Source organism: Passer domesticus, chromosome 18 (assembly GCF_036417665.1).
Source record: "Passer domesticus isolate bPasDom1 chromosome 18, bPasDom1.hap1, whole genome shotgun sequence".
Lineage (NCBI taxonomy): Eukaryota > Metazoa > Chordata > Aves > Passeriformes > Passeridae > Passer > Passer domesticus.
Window position 1 is genome coordinate 10,663,441 of NC_087491.1, and position 19,504 is coordinate 10,682,944.

At 55.5% G+C, this 19,504-nt stretch overlaps 2 protein-coding genes across 12 annotated transcripts in view; one reads left to right on the top strand and one right to left on the bottom strand.

The window, feature by feature from the left end:
- Positions 1–9: 9 nt before the first annotated feature.
- DNLZ (DNL-type zinc finger) lies at positions 10–1,773 on the top strand. 2 transcript variants are annotated; one of them, XM_064393208.1, is made up of 4 exons: positions 10–318; positions 731–870; positions 1,436–1,603; positions 1,637–1,773. In XM_064393208.1, the coding sequence occupies exons 1-4, from the start codon at positions 25–27 to the stop codon at positions 1,638–1,640; spliced, it is 606 nt and encodes a 201-aa protein (XP_064249278.1). In that variant the 5' UTR covers positions 10–24; the 3' UTR covers positions 1,641–1,773. The 2 variants fall into 2 exon arrangements, with proteins under 2 accessions (XP_064249278.1, XP_064249277.1); XM_064393207.1 differs by having other exon boundaries at positions 1,436–1,773.
- Positions 1,774–4,821: 3,048 nt separating this feature from the next.
- Positions 4,822–19,504, bottom strand: part of GPSM1 (G protein signaling modulator 1) — a 66,719-nt gene continuing 52,036 nt past the window's right edge. For 6 of the 10 annotated variants that reach the window (XM_064393191.1, XM_064393192.1, XM_064393188.1 and 3 more), the window contains exons 12-14: positions 9,011–9,170; positions 6,859–7,067; positions 4,822–6,776 (exon numbers count right to left, since the gene is read on the bottom strand). In XM_064393191.1, the coding sequence (XP_064249261.1) occupies positions 6,588–6,776; positions 6,859–7,067; positions 9,011–9,170 (558 nt within the window). In that variant the 3' untranslated portion in view covers positions 4,822–6,587. The other 4 variants (XM_064393194.1, XM_064393196.1, XM_064393193.1 and 1 more) reach the window with 4 other exon arrangements.

Genomic DNA, 19,504 nt, shown 5'->3' on the forward strand with positions numbered 1-19,504 from the left:
TGAAGGGCACTGCCCGACACCGCCATGGCCGCTGCCCGCACCCAACATGGCCGCGGGTGCCTCAGGGCGCGCCGCGCGCGCATGCGCGGTGCGATGCAGCGCGCTCTGAGGGCGCTGCTCCGGGAGCCGCCGCCATGGCGGCCCCGCCGCCCCCCGCCCGGCCTGCGGGGCCCGGCTCTCACCGCCCCGGGGCCTCTCTGTCTGTCTGTCCGCCCGGCCCGCACCGGCCAGGGACAGCGCTGGGGCCCGGCCCGCCCGCTCTGCACCGCCCCGGGGCCGCCGGCCGCCACGCACTATCGCCTGGTGTACACCTGCAAGGTGCGCGTGGGGCCGGGGCGCTCTGAGGGCTGGGGTGGCCGGGAGGCTCCTGGTGCAGCTGTTTTCTTGGGTTTTAACTTGCAAAGATTGATTCAGAGTGGAAGAGCCCTCTGGAGGTTTCAAGTCCATGCTCTCCGTGTTGGAGAAGGATGTTCGGGGTTTTGTGAGTATCTCTGAGGGTGGAGATCCCACGGCCTCTGTGGATCCTCCTCATTAGGGAGCCAGTAAAGCAGTGAAATCTCTCTCAGCCTTTTTGTCCTGAGCTGAACTCACGGCATCCTAACATGATGGAGCTGGCTTGGAATAGTTAGAGGTGAGGGAGGGAAAACGCTTTTAATGTCAAAAGTATCTTTCTCTGAAAAGTCCCAGGAGCTGCAGTTACCGTGCTCACAAAATCCACTTTGTTTTCCAGGTGTGCCAGACCCGCTCGGCCAAATCCATCTCTAAGGCCGCCTACCACCGCGGGGTGGTGATCGTGACCTGTCCCGGCTGCGGGAACCACCATGTCATCGCCGACAACCTGGGCTGGTTCTCCGACCTGCAGGGGAAGAGGTGAGTGTGCCAGCAGCACCCTCCTCCCGCCTGCAGCTTCCTCACATGATGCCTTGTTTCAGAGATTTTTTTTTTTTCTAATGTGGTTCATACTAAAAGTTTCATCCAGTTCATTAAAACAGACTCTGTTTTCAGTCATTTTGATTTGACTGTTGCTGTCTAGGATCCAAATAAATTGGTGTGAAGCTGCAGTAGAAACTTCACAGGGATCCTTAGTGGTGCCAGCGGGTGATTTGCTGTTCCCCTCAGGCTTTATCACTTCACTGCTGGCTTTCCTTGGATGTTTCAAGTGTGTAGATTGATCTGCTGTGGAATTCCAATGATTTCTGACTTCCCAAGACACCTTTGAAAGCTTCTGTTTAGCTGTCATTTCTAAATCATTGATCCTAGTGGGTAGTCCCAGAAGGTTTGGGTGGTTTTGCGTGGTTAATTTTGGGTGGTTTTGCGTGGTTAATTTTGGGTGGTTTTCCTGGTGATGTGACTCCCTGCATGGTGTCAGTCCTGGGGGCAGAGTGCAGCGTGCCTTTGCTGTGGTGTCACTGCTGGTTCTCAAATCCCTGTCCAGGAACATCGAGGAGATCCTGGCAGCCAGAGGGGAGCAGGTGAGACGTGTGGCTGGTGAGGAGGCACTGGAGCTGCTGCTGGAGAGCTCGGCAGAGCCTGGGCCCCCAGGTCAGCTGGCAGAGGGGGACGACAAGGAGGCTCCCCCAGATGCTGGCAGCAAGGGACACACCTGACACGAGGGATTGTGGCCTGTGGGACACACCTGACACGAGGGATTCTGGCCTGTGTGACACACCTGCCACGTGGGATTTGGGACATTCTGCTTGTGGCAAGAGACTCTTCACCTTCGTTCCCTGATTTCAGCTGTTTCTAAAATAAACTGGGGTGTTGGGTTTTCTCTGTTGTTTGTCTTTGCTTTGTGTAGTTTTGCCTTTGATCGAGCTGATGTTCTTAGAGGTGGTGTTGGTATTTTTCCTGGTACTTGTTTTGCTGACTTTCAGGTAATTTTCAGTGCCCCAGCAGTGCCCTGTGCCTGGCTTTGTTCCCTGCTGAGAAGGCAGACAGAAATTCTCTGTCTGTGTGTGTTTTTCCTAGCGAGGTGCAGCTGGAGCTGGAGGTTTTAGGGATGCTCAGGGGTGTCAAATCAGAAGATGGGACAATTGATACCACCTGAGGAGATGGGTCCCAGGATCCTAAAGCCAAAATAACCCCGCAGGAGGGTCAGATCACCTGCTCTTCATGCAGTCAAGTGCTGCTTTTATCTGTTCTTTTGACCTTTTCTGGAGTTTTGTTTCATGTCAGGGCTGAAAGTTTTGTATTTTGATCCCACTCGAGCTCCAGCGTGGGGGTTTTACCACTCCTTGTTGGTGAGGGGGAGTGTGGGTGTGAAGGCAAAATTAATAGTGGTGGAGCGTGGTGGAGAGAAGAAGAGGACCCAGAAAGTTGTCTTGGCAGATATTGAGGGGCTTATTAGTGCTACTGCAGTATGTTAAGATTAGTTAGAAATTTAAAAAGAAATAAATGACAGATGTGGGAGTTTGTCAGCAGGCAGCTCTGGGGTAGTGGTGGATCAGCACTGAGATGATGATGTTGTGCTTTGTTAGGGCTTGTTCCCTCTGCACAGTGCAATACCTGCTTTCTCAGGGTTTTGAGCTTGCAATCAAAGACTAATTCAGTTTGGAAGAGCCTTCTGGAGGATTCCAGTCCAATCTGCTTGTCAGAGGAGGATATTCAGGATCTTGAATCACAACCTCTATGGATCCCCCTCATCTCTGAGCCACAGAAAGCAGTAAAACCTCTCAGCCTTTGTGTCTTGGGCTGAGCAAACCCAGTTCTCTCAGCCAGGCATCTCCAGCTGCTTGTGGTGCTTCATCAGCCACAGATTTAATGAGGGTATTGCAGGCATTAATGAGTTTCCTTCATCTGGAGTGTTCATAACAATTTTATTTGTGTTGCATTGTAGGTGTTGGGTCAGAGCACCAGAAAGTTGCCGTGTTCCTGTGGGTGTGTCAGTGCAGAGTGATGAAACAGGGGCAGGAACTTCATCAGCCAGCTCGTGTGTGCTCAGATCTGGTGAGCTGCAGCTCTCCCTGACACAGCCAGCTGCTGGAGTGACCCAGGATTGACAATCAGGAGTTTGCATCTTGGAGCACTGCTGTGTTCTCCCCCTGAGCTGGGCTGCTGCCACCTATTAGCACTGCTGGAAAAGTGTTTGTTTTATTACCTTTAATCTGAAAATCAGCATTCTGCTTCCATGGTGCTGATGCCTTTGATGGGGTGGAACAGAGCAGCTGTTGCAGGATCCGTGTTGCCTTGGAAACAACTCATTTACAATCTGGCTTTTTTATACTTTCTTACCTGTTACTAGGTCCCAGCTACAGGAAGGTGGTGCAAATTTTTGCTGTGTTATAGTTAAAAAATGTAGCAAAATGTAGCAAAATCTGTGCTGGCTGTTCCTAGATGTTAATGTTTCCTTGTCCCCGTGCCCTTTGGGGGCAGGACAGAGACAGGTCCCTGTGCCCTAGGGCTGCCTCTGCAGCTCTGAGCATGGACGGTGCCAGTTCTTGCTGCTGCTCTGAACATTCAGGCCAACATCAGGGGAGGCAATTTGCACACAATACAAAAAGATATGCTGCTAAGAGATTGCAGCTAAAAACCAGAATTTTTTTCTGCCTTTTGAAGCTGTTTTTTCTGAAAAATGTTGAGGCGTGGGGCAGTGGGTTTGCTCTGGAAAGGGGACACAGGTAAGCACATGGGCTTGCCCTAGCCAAAGGCAGGGAATGAGGAGAAGCAGCCTTTCTCCAGGCCTGATATCAGTGCCTCTGGGTGCTTGTGTACAGCCGGGTAGGAGAGGGCAGGCTCTCGTGTTACTGCTGGATTTTTAGGGTTGTTCCTGAAGAGGCCCTGCCCTGCACTGGAGCCAGCCCTGCTCCCAGTAGCTCACATCCACAGCTGCAGCAGCAGCAGCGCACGGGCCGGCAATGCCGCGGCTCTCCAGCGGATGTCAGCACCAGAGAGCTCTTCCCGACTGGGAACGAGCCTGGCAGCGTGGGAGAGAGGAGGATTCAGCACAGCAGCCACCGCTGCAGGCTGCTCTGGACACTCAGTGGCACCCAGTGGCCTCTGCTCACAGGAGCTCAGCACGAGCCTGTGCTGCCCAGGATGGAGGGACAGAGGTGAGACACCATCACTCTCTCCCAGGGATCACCTGGTCCTGGGAGTCTGAGCTCTGCACACCTGAGGGCACAGTTCTGGCCCCAGGTCCCAGGCAGAGCTGCTGTGCCCAGGCAGCCAGAGATGTGAGAACTTCTGGTGGCTCTTTATTAATCTTTGATCAGGCAGTGGCCAGCACTGATGAGCTGTGACTTGGCTTTATCCTCCCAACTGCTGCTCCCAGGCTGCCTTCCAGCCCAGTCCAACAGCCTGCTCATGCCTGCTGTGCTGGAAGGAGCTGGTGCTGCTGCTTTGTGGCTCCTCCAAGGGCCAATGCCAGGGCTGTGCCCAGCACTCCCTGCCCATGGCCCCTGGCTCTGGGGAACAACCCAGCTCTGGGCCAGGCGCCGGGGTGGCACCGAGACCAGGCAGAGCCAGGCAGGGCCTGAAAGGAACAGCTCAGCCTCTCCTCAGCCTTTTCCAGTGGCCTTTTCTCAGCCATGCAGGGCTGCTCTGTCTGCCCTGTTGTCCTGGAAACTTCTGGGCAGGCAATTCTCATGGCTTTGTGCCTTCCCTCCACAGCCATGCTGGCAGGCAGAGCTGGGATGGTGGTGGCTGCCACAAGACCCCTGTGCTCACAGAGTAAAGTGATGTGGAGGTGAGTGCACAATGCTTTCCTCAGCACAGGTGGTGGTGTCTGTTACCAGAGACCCCCCATTCATCCCCATCCTTATTCCAAAGGGCCAGGATTAGCCCTGCTGTCAGCCAGGAAATAATGGAAATGAGTATTTGCACTGAAGCTTAGACACAAATATTTATTAAGCACAATTCCCCCCACCCCTTCCCCTTGAGCTGTATTCATTTCTAATATATTAATCCATTTGGCAGATTATTTTTTAGAAAAAAAAACAAGTACCTGTGGGTTGGAAATTCCCCATTAAAATGACATTAGCAAATGCACATGTAAAAAATAAATAAGCTCATACATTCAAGTATATGGCAAATAATACCTCAATAATACCTCTGAAAGCTTAATGGTCAGGTTCCAGTTCACCACCTGGCTGAGAGCTGCACAGGCCTGAGCCTGCAGCTGGTCAGGTCATCATCATCAATGTTTTTCTCTTTTACAAATGCCATCTTGGCTGGTAGGCAGGGGATGGGCAGCTCCTCCTCTCCCCTCTCCAGAGCTCTGCCCAGCCCCAGGAGGGAGGCCCAGCCTCGGCCAAGCAGCAGGTGAGTGCTCCCAGGTAGCAGGTAAACTGCAGCTACCACTCCACATGGTCAGTGCAGGCAGGGTAAATGCCCCATGAGCAGCATCACTGGTCTAAAAATATCTCCCTGCTGGCTGGGAATGTTTCCATCAAATGCATTTTGGATCCAAAGTGCTGATTTATTCCCTGCAGGAGCGGCGCTGCTTCGGCACAACTCGGTGCTGCAGTTGCTGAAGTCCAGCAGAGTCTCTGGTCAAGCAAAGGAAAAATACTGCACCTCCTCAAGTCAGCTCCCTGCTCCCCTCCTCCAGCTTTTCCAGCTGCTCCAAAAGAGGAAGGAATGACAGTAAATGTGAGCTCCCAGCCAGCCCCCAGGCTGGGGCTCTCCTGAGGCTCCAGGGGCTGTCAGACAGAACCAGAGACCTCACTGGGAGCAGCTCAGTGCTGGTTTGGGGAGAAACAAGAGGAAGGAAGGGCCACTGGCCCGAGCTGCTGTTGGACACAGAAGAAAGGAGGGATGAGCCATGGGCAGAAAGCTTTGCTGGCTGTTGAAGCAGGGCTCTGTCACACACAGGTTCTGTCTTGGACACCCTCACATTGGCTCAGTGGCACCAGGAGCTGTCCCTGATTGTTGTGGGCTGAACACTTGGGCAGAGACCTCGTTCCTCCTTCCCTCTGCCCAGGAACAGCCCCTGCCATGGGGCAGCAGAGGGCTCCAGAGGTAACAAATCCTACTAAAGCTCAGGGTCAGCGAGGCTTTTCCCCTGCTCAGGAGGTCCTGCAGGGCTGCAGCTGGAAGCAGAGAATGTCCAGGGCTCTCCAGAGAGTCCTCAGCAAACCTAAAATACACTCAGGTGTGTGGGACTACGATGCAGCTGGGGTGGATAAGGTTTAAAGGACTTGGGCTCTTTTTCTCCTGTAGAAGCAACAAAGCTGAACAAGATGTTCCAGAGAAGGATCCAGAACTGTTTGTGTCAGGGAAGACAGAAGGACTTCAAAATGGAAAAGGTGTTCTTCCCTTTCCCTATTTAAATAAAAGTGTTGTGGAAATAAAAGAAATCAAGGATGGAGTTAGCTACTCCCTGTGCGCTCCTCCAAGTTCCTGGGGTTTAGGTGATCAGCAAGGGGCTGCTAACATCTTCCAGGTGCTGTGCCCAGAGTTACAGTGGCCAAGTGTCCTAAAAAACCCCTTTTTTAAAAACTGTCCCACATCCACTGGGCTCTCCCATAGGAACACGATGGAGGTGCACGACTGGGAGCACAGGAGCACTCGGGCTTGAAACCACCTACTCTGTTCTTCCTTTTTAAAAAACAAAGCTGCAGCAGCCCCCCCAGCCCAAAGCCCAGTTCTTAGCTGGAACCAGGCCTCTGCTGCTCCTCCTCGGCCTCCTCCTGGGCTGAGGCCAAATCCACACGCTGCTCGTCCATGCGCTTGGCCTGGACACGCTGGATGAGGCTGAAAAAGTCTTCGTCGGGCATGGTGGGGCCACGGGGGATGGAGTCTGGGGGGGCACAGCGCTGGTCATCGATCCTGGAGGACTGCAGGGGAGAGAGGGGCATTAGCATTAGCACAAGGGGCTGGAGCAGAGGTGTCAGGGCTCCCCCAGCCCCGTGCCCGTACCTGACACTTCATGAGCATGTTGAAGAACTCGTCCCCGGGCTCCTGGGCGTCCCCCTCCACGCGCAGGTGGCCCAGGTTGTTGTGGGTGATCCTCAGGCCGGGCAGGTTGCCCACGTTGGCACGTTGGTCATCCAGGCGCCGGCTCTGGGAGCTGGCGATGAGGTCGAAGAACTCCTCTGTCTGCGGAGATGCCATCAGGGTGGACTGTGCTGGGGGAGAGGAGCACAGGGCAGGGTCACTGCTCTGCCTGCCCTGCCTGGGCTAAAGAGCCCAAATCCCCTCCCCAAACTCCTCTCCAACCCACACAAACCCAGCAGGCAGCAGCAGGAGAATTGGATGCCTTGATAAGCAGAACCTCACACACCCACCCTGCGGGGCTCCCTGCCTGTGCTTGGCCAGCTCCTGGCGGCCACCAAAGGTGCCACTTCAGTGCCCCTGGGACCCACACAGTCCCAACAGCTGGGAATAACTGCAGACAGGCCATCAGCAAAGCCCAGGCCTGGCTGAGCCTCTCACCTGGCAGCACCTTCCCTGGCCCCCCAGAAATCTGGGCTGTTTGCCCAAGGAGAGGCACTGCCGAGGTGAGTCTGGCTGTCACGGGCTGCAGGACCTGCATCAGCACCAGCCAAACACTCCTGGGCTCTGCTGCTTCTCATCCCAGGGAGCAGAGCCTGGGCTGTGCTGGGGGTCCCAGACCAGAACCAGTACATTCATCTGTCCACCACTGACCCTTTGGAAACACCTCTGGGCCGTGCTCCCTGGAAAGAACCTGTTGGCTCCTGCTGCTGCTGGCTAGGGAGAGGCTCCCAAGCAACAGACCAGCAAGGGAAAGCGGAGAAATCCAGCCCAGGTGGTGTTACTTTCCCTGAGCACAAAGCACTGGAGCAGAGCTCTGAGCCTCCCGACACAAGTCCTTAGAGCCCCAGCTCATGGAGCTGCAGAAACACAAGAAAATCTCAGTGCTGACGCAGGGATGAGTTTCCTCCCCTTCAGCTCACAAAGAATCCTCAAAAATAACACGTCCAAAAGGCTCAGAGCCCAAAAGAGCCCAACAGAATGTGGGGCTGCTCGTGCATTCTTTATAAAGCTCTGCATTTTCAACCCCATCTCCTAAATTACACAGCTGTTACAGCCAAATGCAGTTGTGTGTCAGAAATGCATCTCCTGACAAAGCAATGCTCATTTCCACCTTATTTTTAGACAATAAATACCCTCTCACCTCAGAGCTAACCTGCCTTCCTACCACAGCCTGACCTCTGCTTCAGCCCCTGCCCTGGCACACGCTGTTTGTGCTGCAGCTCTGGGAGCAGTGCCGGGGGCTCCTCTCCCGTTTGCACTTCATATTCATTTGGGAACTGATGATGAACAAATCCATCAGGTTAAATCACTGGTTTGAGCCCTTTGTGCTGGTGATTAAGCGTGTGAGGGTGATCTGTGCATTTTAGAGCTTCTCCCCAGCTTGGGTTAAACAAAGGCCCTGAACACTGAAAAAGCCACGAAACCCAAGTGCAAACACCGCCCTGCCTTTCCTGCCCTATTTGTCAGGCGCCTTCCTCAATTTATCCCCGTCCTTCCTAGGGCTGAGCTGTTTGCCTGAGCAGCTTCCCACTGTTTATCCATCCTCCTGGCTCCCCTATCCTCACACAGCACCTATCACCACCGCATCCAAGAACAGTACAAAATCCAGAAGTTCTTCCTCCATGGCAACGCTATTACAAAAACTGGCAATATTTTAACTTGCCTGAGAAAGCCTGACCCAGCCCCTGCACGTTCCAGACCCCAGGTTCTCACGGAGCTCCCTCAGCAATGACCATCACCATCCTCCTGGATGTACTGGAAGTGGCACAAACCCTGTGCCAGCCTCCTTGTTCAGAATCCAAGACCTAAAGACCCACACTGAAAAAATCCAAGTATATTCTGCATTTCTCTCGCTAATTTACTCCCCAAACCTTAGCTCACATTCTCCAGCCTTTCCCTCAGCAACCATTTACATAAGAATGTTTTTTCCTTCCTTAAATAATGACAGAGATTGCCAAGGAACTGCTAAAGTTCAGAGAGCTGAGGCTCAGGGAAAACATCACGGGATGCACGGCAAACCACAACAGCTGGGCACGCCGCAGGAGCAGGGATTTGGGAACGCATGGGTGCTCACATATCCGCTCTGCCAGGGCAGGGACCCGCGTGGCAGCTGCCTCGGCAGCCTCGGCTGGGCACTCCTCCAGCGGGCAGCGCTGGTCATCCATCCGGTTGCTCTGGAACTTGCTCAACAGGTCAAAGAAGCATTCCTCGTCCGAAGGGGTCCGGTTGATTTTCTGGGAAGAGAGAGGAGAGTCGGAGTCAGAGCACCCTGAAGGAGTCCCTGAGGGCGATGGCTCTGTCTGGCACAGCCTCGGGAACAGCCGTGCCCTCTCCTGCTCTGTGCAGGACTGGCTCCTGGCTGTGCCCTGGGCGTGCCAAGCCCCACAGTCTGGTGTCTCTGCTCCTTAATCCCAGAGCTCCAGGCACTGCCACAGCTCAAACCCGTGCACGGATGAGCCTCATGCAGCTCTGTCACTGCAGAGCAGCCAGAGGAACCTGGAGGCTGAATGGGAAAGAGGGAAAGGAGACAGCATTTACCCTGGCACCGCTCCCAGGGGAGCTTCTGGGCTGGACAGGGCTGGGCTCAGAGCAGGGTGAGGGGAACCCTGCAGCCACCCTGGCTGAAGAGCTGCCCTGTGCCCAGCCAGGGCTCAGCCCAAGCTCAGGGTTTGCTTTTTCCACCAGCTAAATCCAGCCTTTCCAGGCCACTGCCCCTCACACCCCAATGCTTCCCCTCGGCGCCTGTCTCCTCAGCACAGCACTTGTAGCAGTCACCCAGCTGAAAATGCCACAAAATTACAGATTTTCAGGACAACAGTTCTTCCTCAAGAGCCCCAAATGAGCACCTTGCACTAGACAGGATATATTTAAGTTGTGCTGCAGGAGGCTCGCGTTGGAGGCAGCCTCTCCAAGCCACTTCCAGCAGGGAGAGGGGCTGTGTGTCCTGATCTGGAGCAGACAGAGCAGCAGGAACCACAGATCCTTCCAAGGAGTCACTTGAAATGGGAAATAAAATTAGCCAGTGATGAGAGGAGCATCTGCCAGGCTTAGGGATATTCCCTACACACCGAGCTGGTCCCACCAGTTGCTGGGAAAAAAGCCACAACAGAAAGCAACCAAAACCTCTTAGAACTGGGTCTGTCTGAGCTATTTTCTAGCCAGAGACCAATCATAAAATGGACACTGGGTCCCTCCTGAAGGGCTGCACATTCCACCAGAGAGATAAGAGGGCACAGCCAGACTTTACAGCAGAGTAAGGGATTCCCTGGGCTGCTGGTGAAGCCAAGCCCCTCTCCCAGCCCTGCTGGTGGCCACTCTGGGCAGCCTGGGACCCTCCCAATCCACCACACACAGTGCTGCTCCCACCAGAGCTCTTCCCCATGGCAGGGACAGGTAAAGCCCTTCACGGGAGCTCTGCAGTGGGGAGAGACATGTGCTGACAGGGTTAAAGCCACAAGTTGGATTGGGTAGATGAAGGAAAACAATTTTCCTGTATGCTAAGCGAAGCAGATGAGATGCACTCAGCTTCTATTTAGGGCAGCGTCAAAATTAGCAGCAGGCCAGAGAGGAACATTGGCAATGTGGGAGCTGATCAGGGAGGGGAAAAACCCCTCTCACCTCCTGCCTGCCACGTGCTGATCCACTAATGGAGCCACAGTCCGCAGCACAGGACCCTCTGAGCCATCAACAGCTGCACCTCAGGAATCAAAGCCGGCTTGGGCTTGAACTGAGGGTGAACTGCATCTCTCACAGCTCTGCTGTGTTGGGTTGTGTGACCCAAATTTCAGGGTAGAGGAGGAAACCGGTTCATTCACACCGAGCCTCCCTCCCGCTGTTCCACGACTGCCTGGAGTAAACCAGAGCAGTCCTGGATCCAGGGGGAAGTTCCAGCCTGCGGGAGCAGCCTGGCAGTGCATGCCAGATTCCCCCACAGCAGCTCCTGCAGGGACCCTGCAGTTTGGGGTGGCAGGATCCTGCTCCCAATGCACCTGGCAGAGAAAAGGATGCTCTGAATCTGTGGGAAGAGCAGCCAGAGCATGGAGATGTGGGGCAGGGCTGGCTGTGTGCCTGGTACCTCCCAGAGGCACCCGAGGGGCAGCAGGTCAGTGCCCATGGGCCACGTTAGTGTGACAGGGCTGTGCCAGCCCATGGGCAGCCCCAGGGCACCACTGCGGGCACCAGGCTCCCTCCAGCCAAACCCTGCCCCAGGCCTGAGCCTCTCTAATTAAAATGCCCAAATATAACAAAGCAGGGAGTGCTGGGCTCCTTCCCTGCCAGGCTGCTCCCAGCCCTGAGGCAGGAGCTGCAGGGCAGATGGAGCTGTGATCACACCCTGGGGCTCCCATCTGCTCCGAGCTGTGCTCGCCCAGGGCTTGGCACAGCCAGGGTCAGGAGGCTCCCCCAGAGCCAGGGCATCCCCTCGTGGGGCTGAGCAATGCCCTGCCACAGCACAGCCACACAGCCACATCCCCACACAGCTCCTGGGCAGCAGCTTTGGTCCAGCCCTGAGACACCTCACGGCCAGTGTCCCTGTCTGGCCTCATCCTCCATCCTCTGCCTCCAGCGCTGCAGCTGCCCACATTCTGCCAACTGTCACCTTCCTGTGGCAGCCAGACACTGTCACAAGGAGTAAAACCAACCCCATCTGCACGGGGCAGAGGGACCCAAGGGCTGCTGGCACTGCAGAGATCACCCCAGGGCAGATTTGGCTGCAAACACACTTGTCCTTGGCACAGGCACAGAGACACTCCCACCTCTGCCCACACAGGGACAAGGACAAGTGTGGAGCCTCTGCTCCTGCTCCCTGACCTCGGGCAGGACAGGGATGGCACCATCCCAAGCAGATGGAGGTCAGAGCTTTGTTCACATTTTCTGAGAGTGGCAGGGAGCAGGATTCCCTCTCACACAGGCCACTGGAAAGCATCCAGGCTTTTGCACACATTCTCATGCTGGAGGAACGGGCTGTTTAACCTGCCTGGGTGGATTCAGGATGTGTAAAACCACAGCCGAGGTGCTGGAAAGGCAGCAAAAAGCAGCTGCAGAGAGTGACAGGCGCCTGCTCTGCCACTGTCCCCTCTCCCTGCAGGCTGGGACCACCAGCTCCCTCAGGAGCCTCAAGCCAAGGTCATTACACCCCGTAGAGAAGCAAAATCCACCCGTTTTCCTCTCTGATAAACTCTCACACCAAATAAAACCTGACACAGTTTTGGGCTGCCCAGCTCTGCCCCAGAGGTGCAGGACAAGGAGCAGCATCTCCTGTAGAAACCCCTCAGTCTGACCACTCCAGATGTGCAAGGCTGGAGCGATCCCGGGCAAGGCAAAACAAAGTCAGAGCTGACTCCTGTGCCTCATCCCCCTTGGCCATTCTCACTGGGACTCAGGAAAGCCATTAAACAAAGGCAGAAAGCCTCACTGCAAGAACTAAACCAGCTCCCAACACCTGAAGGCACAGCCCACAAATGCCTGCAGGGCACTGGAGCCGCTGCCCACCCGGGACTCTGCTGAGAACCTTTCTCGGACACGTTCCCAGTGCAAAGCCTCATCCTGGGATCAGCACCCTGTCCCAATCTCTCTGTGGCATCTGAGCAACCCAGACCCCCAGCCAGCCCCAGCTGTGCCCCCACTACACCAACATCTGCTGCCAGAGATCCCTCAACCCAACGCGCTGGTGGCGGCTTCTCCCACAGCTTCCTGCAGCCCCCCAGCACTCGGGATGCAGCTCTTCCCACAGCCCTGCTCACCCCACCAAAGCCTGTCAGATCAGCTCCGGGACAGTGCCCCAGAGGTCCCCAAGCACCACAGCAAGTATTTCTGTGCTGGCCAAGTCATGGCACATCCCTCAGCGATCCCATGGTCACCCAAACATGGGTGGAAAGTCCTCTTTGGAGGGAGCTTCGCCCACCAAACCAAACCACGGACACCCAAGAGCCACCCAAAGGGCCAAACCTGGTCCCTCTGTCAGACCAGCTTCTCTCAGTGTCCCCAGGGCACTGACCTGCCTTTGGCTCCCCTGCTCTCCTCCAGGCTCAGCTTCCTGCAGCCCTGACCCAGTGCAGGATGGAGCCGTCAGGCTCAAGGGCTGCTCACTCCAGCTCTGTCCAGTCCTCCCAGGGGACAGCTGGTTGGGACCTGCAGGCAGGAGCCAGGGGTGGATGGACCCTGGTGGGTCTGGTACAGCAGATCCAGCTCAGGAGCTGCTGCCTGAAGGAGCTGCTGAGTGCCCAGGTCAGGGACAGCGAGGAGGGCGGCGGGTTCAGTTCAGCAGTTGTCACTGTCACCCTCTCAGAGCACCGCCTCTGCATTTAAACGTGTCCACAACAATCCCACCTCCTTTCAGGAAGGACACAGCCTGGAGATAGTGACCTGACCACGTCCCACAGTAACAGAGCTGGGACAGGACCCAGCAATCAGTGCCCAGGACCAAGTTCGCCCTGTGGACAGTCCTTGGAAATCCGTGCCCTTGCCCAAGCAGGCGCTTACCTGCCCTGGCAGTTACCCATTCCCAAACATCCATTCCCACGTGCCCTGCCCTATCTGCCTCTCCCCTGTGAACCACACATGTCACCGCTCCTTACCTCTGCTCTTTTCAAGGCAGCCGACCTCAAAATGTCCAGGCAGGAGCAGGGCTGGTGCTGCTGCTGACCACCAGTGCTGGGAGCACCTCATCCAGGGCTGTCTGTCAGTCCCCTGCACGCAGCTTTTCTTTATCCTGCACCACCCCACACCTCACCCAGGAGAGCTCACCGTGGGGGCTGCGCCTCCAGCCCAGCCACAACCTCAAACCCCAAAAACATCAGGCATGAACTTCCCAGCCTCACCTGGAGCAAGGCTCTGAGGGGGAGGTTTGCAGAGAGGCAAGCGGGGGCTGGAGGAGAGGAGAGGAGTGGAAGGAAATCCCTGGCTGAAATCCACAGCCTGTTTTACCAGGAGCTGAAATGCCTGGAGAAGCGTCCCTGTGCTCCGGAGCGGGGCTGTCCCTGTCCCCACTCCTGGCAGCTTCAGAGGCAGCAGAGCTGTGAAACTCGCCCGCTCTTGGCTCAGGACACCGCTCCCGTCCCGTGCCAATCCCCCGCGGGGCAGGGCTGCTGACAGAGCCCGTGTGCCCCCAGCACGGCTCAGGGACCCCCGCCCACCCTCTGCTGCGACACCCAGCACACCGAGCAGCCTGAGCACCGCTGCAGCACCATCAGCAATACAAACTTCACGCCGGAGCTACCTGAAAACTTCAAACCCCCGAGCGCACACACGGCGCATCCCGGCCCGAGCGAATCCTCCGCACCCACCTCCTTCCTCCTCCCGACGCTCTCGCTTCAGAGGAAGAAGGAGCCACGAGCAAAGCCCCGTTTCCCTCACCGACCTCAGCAGCTCCTCCGGCTCTCACATGGCCGCGGGCAGCAGCGCTGCCACCGCCCGAGGGGGAGCGGGGTCTGAGCCGAGCGGGTCCGAACCGAGCGGGGTCTGAGCGGAGCGGGGTTTGAGCAGAGCCGCGTCTGAGCCAAGCGGGGTCCGAGCAGAGCGGGGTCTGAACCGAGCCGGGTCTCAGCAGAGCGGGGTCCGAACCGAGCGGGTCCGAACCGAGCGGGTCCGAGCCCAGCGGGGTCTGAGCCGAGCGATGTGAAGAACGTCGCCGGCTCCAGCGACCCGCAGGGTGCGAGCCGAGGTTTAAAGCGACAGCCCCGCTGCCACCTCCCCCCGGAGCCGCTCCGAGCCCTGGCACGATGGGGGGGCTCCAGAGAACGCTCCTGTCTCCCTCACCTCGCTGCCACGATCCTCCCGTTATTAGATGATGCTCTTAAACACACAGTGCAGCTACGTGAATATTTAGCTTCCCTTCCACCTCCTCACCTCCCACCCGCCACACTCACTTCACCTTAAAAATAGATTGGGATCGATTCTCCCAAACTACATCTGCAAACACGCTCGGCTCCGCGGGCACAGGCAGCACACGCTCCGTGCACACACAGACACACTCTGATCGTTTGGATTTAAAGCACCAAAATACTGAAGGGCCATTTTTAGCTCCTGATAGTCCTCCTGCTCCTCGTATTATTAGATATGTGTGGTTTTTTTGTCTTATTGCAAGAGCCTAGGCTGCTCAGCCACAAGCATCTCTTGATTTAAATGTAACGCTGCTCGACAGAGGGAAATTTCTAATTGCAACAGGGTTTTAAACAGGGGAAGATGGAAATGCCACGCAGCAGCCAAAGAGCTGTTCTTACCTCACGTTTGTGAGACAGGAATTACTGACAGTGAAATGGGAAGAAAAGCACTTTTCCAAAGGGGCAAAATGGGGACAGAGCCCCACTGGCACTCTCACTTGTCCTTCATTCTCATTTTTCACTGCAAAAGTAGGAAATCACTTTAACCTGAACAGAAAATGAAGCTTTGGGGAACTGCCCGTGCTGCTCCACACCAGTAAATTCATTTCCAGGGTCGCCCAGTATTTTCCAGAGAAAGATGGAAACTGTGTGGGACCTGAGATCAGGACCTGGCTCGGTACCTGGCCCAGACTGAAGAGGAAGAGAAGGGCTGAGGGAGGGCAGGGCACAGCCACAGCTCCTGTGAGCTCAGTGCTGGTGCTGCAGCCCCGTTCCCACTGGGGCTGAGATCAGGGATCCACGGACAGAGAGGAAACAGAGGAATGAACCAGAACGGGGACTCTGCCCCGATCTGCAGAGCTGAGCTCTGAAAGGGGGAACCTGCAGCTGGTACAGGGGGAAATGCAGGAAAGGAGTGCAACAGAGGGGGAGAGGCGCTTGGAACAACATGAGGAAATGACATTTTCCCTCTGAGTTTAGGATGCAGCAAAGAATAATGAGCGAGACATCTGTGATCTGCAGAGACACCACCTACAACGTCAGGCTGGAGCTGGGGGAGCTGAGCGTGCCCTGGGCACACGTGTGCCCTGCACTGTGCTGTGCCCAGCCCCTGGCACAGCCCATCCACACCCTGCCCAGGCCCAGGCCGTGCACACGCTTCCCTTGGAGCATGAAATTATCACCCTCACTTGGACAGTTTTCAAAGATTTTTTTTCCCTTTAAACAACTCGCCCACTCATCCCTATAAACGCCGGTGCTAAAAGCTGGTTCTGTTGTTAAGATTTCAAATAACTCGGGTTTTATTGTTCCAAACAAAATCAAAATAACTCACCCACGCTCCCTCCTTCCGAAATACAGAAAGTGCTGACCTGTTGGGGCCGTGCCCTGCTGCCACACACGGCTCCAGCACAGGCTGTGCCTCACAGCAGGTGACAATATCATTCCTGATGGCATTGGAGGGAGCCCCGGGGTGTCTGCCTGCAGTGCTACTGACACCTCTGCTGCTTGCAGGGCTCATCTGACTGTCTGGAAGCCACTGCCACCGTCACCAGATCGAGCCACAGCCACATTAACACGGGATTTACTCTTTTTCCTCAGCTACACAACAACCTGTCCTGAGATCACGGGTCAGTCCAGCCCTCACTGCTGAGAGCAGGGGGAATTACTCCTGCTTTCCCTTCTGTGTATTCACACAATCCTCTGCAGTTAACGTAGCAACTTTTCCACATGGATTTTGACAACATGTACCGTGCCAGGCTGGGTTTCCCTGGCACTATTTAACAGAAATACACCAGCCAGCATTTGGCACCTGGAGCTTGTTTCACTAACCAGGGACACAAGGTAGGAGCATTCTCACTCCAGGTCAGTCCCTGGAGAAGATGAGTGGCTACAGAGGTCAGAATGGCCCATCAGAAACCTGGGGGATCCCTTAAACACCAAAACTGGGAGTGAACCTGAGCTACTGCTTGGAACAACCCAGGCTGGAGGTGGATAACAACAAGCAGTAAGTTTTTGGGGTGTAGCTCTCACCCAGGGCTGCGGTACCTGGCTGTGCACACCAGCACACACCCAAAGCAGTAAAACACAGGGTTTTGGCTGCAACTCACTGCAGTGTCTGACCCTGCACTTGGAGAGGGATGGAACCAGGACCATGCTCAGCCCTGGAGTCTCAGCTGAGCAGCACTAATTTGCTAAACTGAAATAACTCTGCTGCTAGAAAGGGTATAACCCATATTCCTGGTTAATTAGCACAAGGTTAATATATAGAGCACTTTCTCTATCCAGCTCCCCACTCCAAGCCCCACGGAGCAGGGCAGGTGAGCTCCTCTTCAGTGATGGAGACAATCCAATGCTGCAGCTGCAGAGGTGCCCTGCTCCCCCCATCCCCTGCACTCCCTGCACCTCACACTGGAACCTCCTGACAGTTTGCTTTGAAAACGCTTTGCAAAGAAAGCCTGGATTGCCAAAACTGTGCTGCTTCCTTGAATCAGACTTTGATTTAGACACCTACTTGCTCTGAGCACAGCGAGGTTTGAAGGAGCTGAGCAGATGCTGCACCTTCCTCAGGGGTGCTGGGATGGGGGAATTCGGTCGAGGAGCTGTGCACACCCATCCACATCAGCACCCATAACACATCCAGCCTGCACATAAACACCCCCTGCTCAGCACACGCCCAGATCTTAATTATTATTTACTCACAGCCCCGAAATGCCTGAAGGCCGCGGTCGAGATCAAGGCTTTGTTGTGCAAGGCACCCCACAAAACACGAAATCCTGGCCCTGCTGGGGCAGGGAGGGCTCCTGGGGCTGGTCCCTGTGGGTTTGCCACTGCAGCCATGGTCTGTCTGACCTGCTCAGGAGAGTTGAAACAGGCAAGACAAAAATCACATGCAAAGGCAGGAGCAGCTTCTCCTATCAGCCAAAAGCATCTCCTGCTCTGGTACCTGCTGCTGCAAAGGGCAGGATGAAACTGCACCCTGTCTGGGGTTTGCTCCACGTGACAGTGCCCAGAGAACACTGGGATTCAAGTGAATTTAGATACAGGCAAAAAATCCTGCTGGGACTTTGCTGCAGGTGCCAGGGAGTGACACCTCCTGCACCCAGGCACAGGCAGAGCCTGGCTCTGCTGGCTCCCAGGCAGGGCTGCATTGACTGCTCCTCAGTGAGCACTGCAGGGAGCTGGAACCTCCCCTGTGGCACAAAACAGCACGATCCAGGCTGGAAAATTGGATCCATGGGATGGTTTGGGGCCCTGCTCTAATTGCACATCCCCCAGGGGAGCCTCTCCAGCCACCCCTGCACTCAGAGCACCTCACTGGGCTCAGCTCTGCCAGGGCTTCTGGGGCCACTCGGGGAAGGGGAAGGAGCCAGGGGCTCTGAAAAACCATTATTTGGGCTCTTTTAGATTAATTGGTGTTAACTGCCTGGGGAGGCTTAAAAATAGCACAGCTAATGGGAAATGTGGATGCTGAAGGTGAGGTGTGAGCAGAGGCCACGTTAACCTGACACAGGCTGTGCCAGCCTGCAGCCAGTGCCCAAACCAGGGGCACCTTGTGCCCAGCTGTGCAGGGACAGCTTCTGTCCACTGGGAATTTCTTCCTGCACCTCTAATTCTGCCCCCCTCAGCTGCCCTCACACCCATCTGGGGGCAGGGGAACCTCCCTGCTGCCACTGCAGGTTTTATCAGGAGAGCTCCAAGAAACAGCCCCTAAACCCTGCTGTGATTCATGGATTCCCATCCTTCTCCTGCAGCCGTGGAGGATCCTCAGCCAGCACAGGCAGCCTCAGTTTCCTGCACCCTGCAAGGACAGCTCAGAGAGACCCCAAAGCCTCTGCTCACCCCAAGGCCACCCTAAATCCAGAGGAGAGGGCTGCACTGATGGGACAGTGTCCATCCTAAAGCAGTGACTTAAGGAACAACCTGTCCCCTGAGGAGGTCACTGCCTCCCTGAGCCCCCCTCCCTGCCCACAAACTGCAGGGATGGAGCTGCCTGGTGCCAGTGAGGGCAGCAGGGTGGCCTCTGGGCAGGATGCCCCACTGGCTGCTCTCTGGGGGTGATCTGCCCCCCCCAAAACTGGGCCATAACAGAAAAAACCCAAACCTGCCCCAAGGCTGTGCTGTGTTTGTGTCCTCTGGGGGAGCCTCCACTGCTCAGCAGTTGAAAACAGCCACAACCAAAGATAAGGCTCAGGCAGAGCTGGTCTGGTTGTACAGCTCTGACCTTCAGTGAAACCCTGAAAACAAAATAGCAGCAGCATTTCCTGGGTCTCAATGTAATTTACAGAAAGAGAAACACAAGCTACTGGTACAGAAAGGATTCTTTAGGTAGCCCCAGCAAGCACAGCCAGACCAGGAGCCCTTCCCAGCACAGGGACCTGCTGGATCCATCCCTGCCAGACCCCACCAGCCACAGCTGGGAGCTCAGGGATGGTTGTGCAAGAAAATCCAACACAGCCCCGAGTCACCAGAGGTCCCCTTGTCATCTGGTGTCACCCCAGCTCCAGGAATTTAAGCCCAATTAGGTTGATTTACATCCAAAGAGAACCTGGGCTATGATATTTTTCAAGCTCTTCACTCAAGTGAAGTTTAATAAATGCCAGAGGCCAGAACTGTGAAGGTACAAGGTGCCCCAGGCACAGCAGAGACCCAAGAAAGGAATGAAAAGTTCCAGATTTTGAGAAAATCAAACATTTGGAGGTTTATCGCTCTGGGTTTGGCTTCAGTTCATCCTTTTTTTCCCTGTGCTTTTC

What these genes read in the sequence shown, in the direction of transcription:
- DNLZ (XM_064393207.1), top strand. Translation starts at nt 25, where the DNA reads ATGGCCGCTGCCCGCACCCAACATGGCCGCGGGTGCCTCAGGGCGCGC. An exon ending in GCCTGGTGTACACCTGCAAG is followed by an intron (nt 319 to 730) that starts GTGCGCGTGGGG and finishes TTTGTTTTCCAG; the next exon opens with GTGTGCCAGACCCGCTCGGC. An exon ending in TCCGACCTGCAGGGGAAGAG is followed by an intron (nt 871 to 1,435) that starts GTGAGTGTGCCA and finishes ATCCCTGTCCAG; the next exon opens with GAACATCGAGGAGATCCTGG.